At 45.6% G+C, this 6,933-nt stretch overlaps 1 protein-coding gene across 1 annotated transcript; it reads right to left on the minus strand.

Moving 5' to 3' along the window:
- Positions 1-4,700: 4,700 nt before the first annotated feature.
- Positions 4,701-5,901, minus strand: LOC308690934 (uncharacterized protein). The gene is made up of 2 exons (XM_081365724.1): positions 5,469-5,901; positions 4,701-5,375 (listed from the first exon to the last, which is right to left on the minus strand). The coding sequence occupies exons 1-2, from the start codon at positions 5,818-5,820 to the stop codon at positions 4,822-4,824; spliced, it is 906 nt and encodes a 301-aa protein (XP_081221850.1). The 5' UTR covers positions 5,821-5,901; the 3' UTR covers positions 4,701-4,821.
- Positions 5,902-6,933: the final 1,032 nt, after the last annotated feature.

Genomic DNA, 6,933 nt, shown 5'->3' on the forward strand with positions numbered 1-6,933 from the left:
TACACGGCTGGTATTTTCTGGCAACAGAATACCTGGAGTGTCAGCGCTGCCACAAGAAGCTGGCCGCGTGGTCCTATGACATCCTGGACCAGCTGGATCCGGCTCACCGCAGGATGTTCCCAGCCATCCTCACTTACCGGTGAGTCATGAAAAAACTATTCTTATGGCAGGTACAATTAACTACTAAAATGTTACACCGTTAACTTGGCTGTCATGGTAATAATGTAACTTAAGTGACTTAAAAATAACATTTATGTTAGTACTTTTAAATTTAATTACATGTAAGTTGTACACAAAACAAGCATTATCTTGCTTTTGTAGTTTTTTCACAAGACACTGTGTCTGCCAGTTGATGTTCTATACAGAATGTGTGAACGACCCACCACCATTGATCTTTGCTTGACCTTTCAAAGGTGTTAAACTCAGAACATTAACATTCCAACACCTTGAGACACCTAGCCTGACAGCTGAGGTTCTATTCAAGATGTGTTAACGGCCCCCCATTGAGCCTTGCTTGACCTTCGATAGATGTCAGACTTAAAACTTAAAATCAAACTCTGTACTGTTTTTTTTTCTTTTTCTATGGGAAACAACGCACCTTTCCTCTGCTCTGGAAAAAATAACACTTTAAAGAAACTTTAATAAACTTAGCCTTTGTCTGTGTGTTTTAACAGGTTCTCTTGTGATATGCATGTGGCAAAGTTGATGAGGGAGCGCTCTCTCGGCAACAGCGTCTCTATGCTATATCACAAGCTATGTGAACAGCATAGTGAGGAATGGATGGAGAGGTCCCTGCAATACCTCTCTGTGTGTGCCCGTTTCCAGGGCACCACCACACAGCCCATCTCACCTCCACCACCCAAGCCGCCTGTACCAACTGCCAAGTGGCTCCTCTCTGTCCACGCAGAGGATATCCGGTCCCGGTATGGTGAGCTCAAAGCCAGGGTCACCTCTGTCTTTGGGTCCATCCTGAAGATGGACTCCACAAAAAAGGTAACATATTAATCAAATATTAGATATACCCAAATGTGTATGTACAGGTGTGTATAAATATTTTTTAGGCTATCTGTACTGAATTTTCTGGTTTTCAACAATAGGTGGCCAAAAAACTGGCGGGAGCTGCAGCTGGGACCGCAGCCTGGGTCACCAATGTGGGCAATGAGCACGGACAGGTCCTCATGTCTGTGCTCACCTCACACGAGGGTCAGGGACTGCTGCCCATGACGACAGGCCTGGTGCAGAGGTACGAGGCTGCTGGAGTCGCTCCCCCCACACTCCTTTATGTGGACAGAGACTGCTGCTCTTCTGTGGGCACCTCCAGGGCAGGTGCCATGTTCAGCGGCTGGAGCGATGTGGTGGTTCGTCTTGATGCGTGGCACTTCATGCGGCGCTTCGCCGCAGGTCTGCACACTGACAGCCACCCGCTCTACGGTCTGTTCATGGCGAAGCTCTCTGCCTGCATTTTCGTCTGGGACGAGGGAGATGTGACTCTGCTGAGGGAGGCAAAAATGAGGGAGCTGGAGCAACAGCAGGGCATCAGAGGCCTCACTGAGGACCAGCTAACCAGCAGGCTCACCTCCAGACAGTTGGCGCTGCACTGTCGGCGCTGCACACGTGGCGTGGAGGAGACCGAGCAGCTGATTGGTGAGTTACTGGAGGCCTTCAAGGACGCCAGGGAAACCATGGGCATCCCCTTGGTGGACCAGGAGAGGATGGACATCATCTGGGACACGCAAAGACGCCATCTTCCCTGCATCCAGGACCCCCCTGGTGTGCAGCTGTACACCCAGACAGGGAGTATGACAAAAGGAGGGGTCACTCTTCCTGTCTACCGCTGTGCCCGGGGGTCCACTTCCCTGGAGTCCTTCCACAACCACCTCAACCGCTTCATACCCGGTAAGAATACACATCCACTTCAATGTGTGTGTGTTTTTTTTGTGTGTGTCTCAATGTGTCTCGTTCATGTCTTTTGTAATTATAAATTAGTGTTAATGTTTCCTCTTTTTTTTATCAGGAACGAGCGCTAACCTGGAAAATTTCCAGGCTTATCTGCTTGAGGGTTTGGAGCGGTGGAACGAGGACCGTGCTGCTGCTGCTGCTGCTGAGGTGGTTTCTCACGAGGCCCCATCGTCGCTGCGCTGCTACAGTGGCTCGCTCCAGCACAGCCTCAATGAGCTCAGTCAGCGTCTTCTTGGCTGTAGTCTTGTAAAAGACTATTCAAAGCCAGGACAGTACACGGGTATGTGTCTTTAATTTTTTTTGTCTTATAATCTTTGTTGTTTTCTTTGCAATGCAAAGGCGTCTGTTTTAAAACCTTGTTTTCTATTTAATTTTGTTTTATCAGGCGAGCTCATCGGGGTGGAGTACCTGTGTTCGCAGCAGTCCTGGGAGTTTAGGGAGGACTTTGGGCGGGACCCGGATGCCCCAGTCAGAATCCCAGACGACTTGGTGGATGTAGAAGATGAGGGATTTGGCGATGAAGCAGGGGAGCAGGACCACACCATCTCCACTCTGTCTTTATTATCCACCAAGGAAGCTGTACGCTTGTCCCGGGATTCAGCGTCACCCTCTCAGTCCTCCCAGGACCTGCCACCTGAGCCCCAAGACGATGTATGTATGCATGCAGGCATCCCTTTCCATGCCATCATATGGAGGATTTTTTTGCATCCATACTAACTTCTTCTTTCTTCTTGTTAGGTGTGCAGAGGACCAGACGGGACACCGGGTTTCGATAGAGTGGTGGACCTGGCCAGGTACCTTGTTGAGCTCAGAGAAAAGCCTTGTGTCTCAGATAGGGAAGCCTCTGACATTGTTCGGCTGTGGGACAGACTGCCGGACAGTGATAAAAAGGGGGTTTCTTATCCGCCGAGACACAAGGAGAGACTCGTGCAAGGCAGGTTCAAGGCCACCCACTCCAAAACCTCCACCTGCCATGGAAAGGAGAGTCTGAAGCGGTAAGTTAAATATTTGCACACAGAGCTTTAATAAAACAGATGACTATATGTTTTTTATGCTTCAAAATTGCCTATTTTATTTTACAGGTGTGTGCTGGGGCAGGGGTCGGGTCCTGCACAATGGCCTAATATTAGTCGAGTTGTAGAGGCAGTATGTCTGGAGCTTTGCTCCATTCATCCGGCGGGGAAGGTGAAGTGGGGAGTTTCACTGAACCGCTGGGCTGCCATCCTACACGACTACCAGGCCATACGGAGGCTGGTGGGGAACTGCCCAGCACTGAGGGGAAGGACAAGGATTCAGCTTTTTGAAGTCAATCAAAGGACTCTTTCTGTCTGGTAAGTAGTTTTTTTTTAAGCCAGCTATAAAATTAATTTGACTATTTTCATATTCTATGCATGCTATTAATTGTGCCATTTTAAACAGGTACAACAACTACAGGAAGAAGATGGAAGCAGACGTGCTGGCTCTGAGTGTGCCCTTGCCTCAGATCAGCATGGTATCTGACACCCTTCTTCCTGTAGCCAAACAGAAGACGTCAGTGGCCTCTGCACCTGGATCCCCTTTCCCGTTTGTCTTAAACCCTGACCTTTCAGGTCAGGCCATACTACGTGGGCAGCGACGTCCTCCCACCGCGTCAGCACCCGCCCTCTCTGCCTCACCATCAGCATCCCTCTCTGCTCCACCATCAGCATCCGTCTCTGCAGCATCCCTCTCTGCTCTAACATCAGCATCCCTCTCTGCAGCATCCCTCTCTGCTCCACCATCAGCATCCGTCTCTGCAGCATCCCTCTCTGCTCCACCATCAGCATCCCTCTCTGCTCCATCAGCATCCCTCTCTGCCTTGAGCAGAACAACTTTGTGGAGAAAGAGGAAGGCAGAAGAGTTTGCTGCTCAAAAACAAGGGCTGCCCCCTCCACAGAAACAAGAACGCAAAAAGTACACATGTAGTCGATGTGGGCAGCCCAGAATAAAAGAGTTTGGGCACACCAGGGAGGGCAGTTTCTTCTTCTGTGCCACAGCAGAGGGAAAGACTGTGGAAGAGTGGCTGCAGGAGAGGAGAAAAGAAGAAAATCCTTTGGTGTAAATAATTTATTTGTAAATATTGTGAAAAATAGTATTTGTCTTCCAAGTATTTGTAAATTTCCTATTTATTTGCATTTAATAAAGATCATTTAATTATTTCAAAAGGATTGTTCTTTATTTCAAAAGGTTTATCTGCCTACATAAGGGTCATATAAATTATCCTTAAGATTTATTATTTATTTTAGAACATTTAAGAATGCTTATCTGCCTTCACGAAGGCCATGTTAATAAAAAAATACACTTAACACTTTTATTAAAATAATTAAAATAACACTTATTTGCTCTCATAGCGGTCATTAAAATACTATTTTGTAATTTGCCCTCATAAATGCCATGTTAATGTATAAAAACCTTAAGGTTTATCTGCCTTAATGAAAGTCAGAAATGTAAATTCTCCTAAATTGTTTTTTTTTTATCTATTTTTTTTAAATAGATTATTAAATTTATTTTATAATAGTAATCTATTTATATGTAATGGAGTTAGACATCTCAGAGTCAAACAGTCAGTTTTTTTGGTGTGTGTGTGTGTGTGTGTGTGTGTGTGTTTATTTATTAAATAGACTAATCAAACTAGAACTTTGAAAAAATATAAAATGTAAACAAAATACTAAATGCAAATATTTAAACAAATTAACAGCAGAAACAACAGAAAGGCAATGAATAGACAATAAAATGTTTATTTGTTTCATTAAATAGTTCACAATAGAATTTTAAAAATACAACCAAATTTTACAAGCAAATATTTTCAAGCAAACCAAATTAAAGATAAAACCTTAAAGGCCTTCATTTACGAGCAAGAGCCCGTTGCTCTGCCAACCACAGTTCCACACTTTTGCCTTCGTGCGCACTGCAAAAGGCTTTTCCAGAATATCGTGAATGTCCATATTCCTTCGTTTTGGGTTGCCGGCACAGGCTACAAGTTATTGGCGTGCACTTTTTCGGTCTTTTCTGCGGCAGGCCTAGGGAAATCGCCTCTTCCTTTTTCTTTCTCCTCCAGGCCGTTGTCCTGGGCACATCAGCCACATTGTCTGCAGCTGCAATTCTTCTCTTCTCAGACAGCCATTGCGATACTGTCTTGCCAGAAGAAGTGGCACAGAAGCTTTGCCCACGGAAGGAGCTGTGCCCAAACTCCAATCGCTTAGGCTTCCCACACAGACTGCAAGGAAACACTGTTGGATCCTTTCTCCGGGCCGTGGCTCTGCCCTGCTTTAAGGCCTTGAGGTCTTCTTCAGCCCTCTTCTTCCTCCTCCAGGCTGTGGCCCTCGGCACCCGTTTAAGGGCCACCGCAGCCACAGTTGATGGAGGAGGGAGCACAGCCAGCGACGCGCATGAAGGAACTGTAAAAGACAAATAAAATAAAAAGTTATTTTAGACAATGGTTGTATTTGATATGAATTCATTGTTTTACATTTATAGTTTAAAGATCTTACCTGACACTTTCACAGTTTTCATTTGTGGAGGCCACTGCTGGCTCGTGGATGGGGAGGCTGGAGGAGATGACGGTTTCTCCAGGCTTTTTCGGAACAGCCTCCTCCTCTCTTTTTCCTCTGAAGATATTACAGGAGGCCAGTGAGGTTTGGAAAACTTTCCACTCTTTTTTAAGGCTTCTGCCTTGCTGACACGCTGTACAGTGTTAGCAAAGTCTGACTCCAACCTCCGTAGAAGTTTCTCCCTCCGTTCCCTCTCTTGTCTGGGGAGGACTGGAGGCCATCCTTGTTTCCTAGGCATTTTTTTCAAGATCAGTGATGCTCTATCAAGACACTGAATCAAACTGGTCAACATATCACACAGTGGGGCCACAACATTTATACTCAGGTGAATGGGTGGGGCCCAGGTGCGCAGGGGGCCGCAAGGGGGCCTGCAGAGAAGATTGGGCAGGGTCTTTTTCCTTGGAACCATACCAATGTTATCTGTTGGCCCCCCTGCGCCCAACTCATTCACCGATTATAAATGTTGTGGCCGATCCTCCTCTGCTCAAATAATTGTCAATCGCCTTCAAGAAGAAAATTGAGAAGAAATCAGTAAACAAAAAAACAACAATGCACTTTAGAAAAATTGTTTCGCTCTCTTCAAAAACCCACAGAAAACAGCAGGGATATCATATTGGTGAGCAATCATGTCTGGTCACATCTCTTATCGTATCGCGTACGGACAATAGATTGTAAAATCCCGGATTCCTGCTTATCCCCATCTATAGTCTGAGGTGTACTGGGCACAAGGCGACTTTAAAAAAGAAAACTCAACAACTGTAGGCCATATAATCAATGGTCACACTCAGTTTTGAACTGCACTGCATACCCAACAGAGAAACTATTAAGTCCCGACCCAGAATAACCTCTAAAATAAAACAGGGGAAAATAACAAAAGAGTGAACAGATGGAAGGATCGAATGTTCCACCCAGCTGGTTTAACATCTTCCTAACAAAATTAGACAAGCCTCCATATAGGCCACAACACGGGCTCAAGGAAGCAAACACTGGATGTGTCAATCAAAATACGATTTATTGAATTATAAAAGAATATGGTGGTGGTAAGTGCTGAGAGAGAGAATAAGAATGTGTCCTGGATTTAAAATGCTTCCCTCCAGGTGACACAAATCAACAGGTTGATTGGAGGTGAGCTAGTTAACACCAACAAATTCACAGGTTAGAACTGGTAATGCTGTTGCTGATAACCAGAACAAAGAAAGCAGAAGGACACTGGGTGCTGCTTCTCAATATCGCTCCTTCGTCCTATGACCCGAAAACCGATCGAGCTCGGAAGGGGATCTCAATTCTCTAAATGAGGAATGAGGAGTGAGGAAGCTTCCAGAGGAATTATGAGCGAGGATGCACAGGTGTATCCTTTGCGGAAGTCTTTCTTGTCGAGAAATCTGTCACAGTTATAAATTATCCT

This window comes from Scardinius erythrophthalmus, assembly GCF_964197995.2.
Source record: "Scardinius erythrophthalmus genome assembly, chromosome: 5".
NCBI classification, from domain to species: domain Eukaryota; kingdom Metazoa; phylum Chordata; class Actinopteri; order Cypriniformes; family Leuciscidae; genus Scardinius; species Scardinius erythrophthalmus.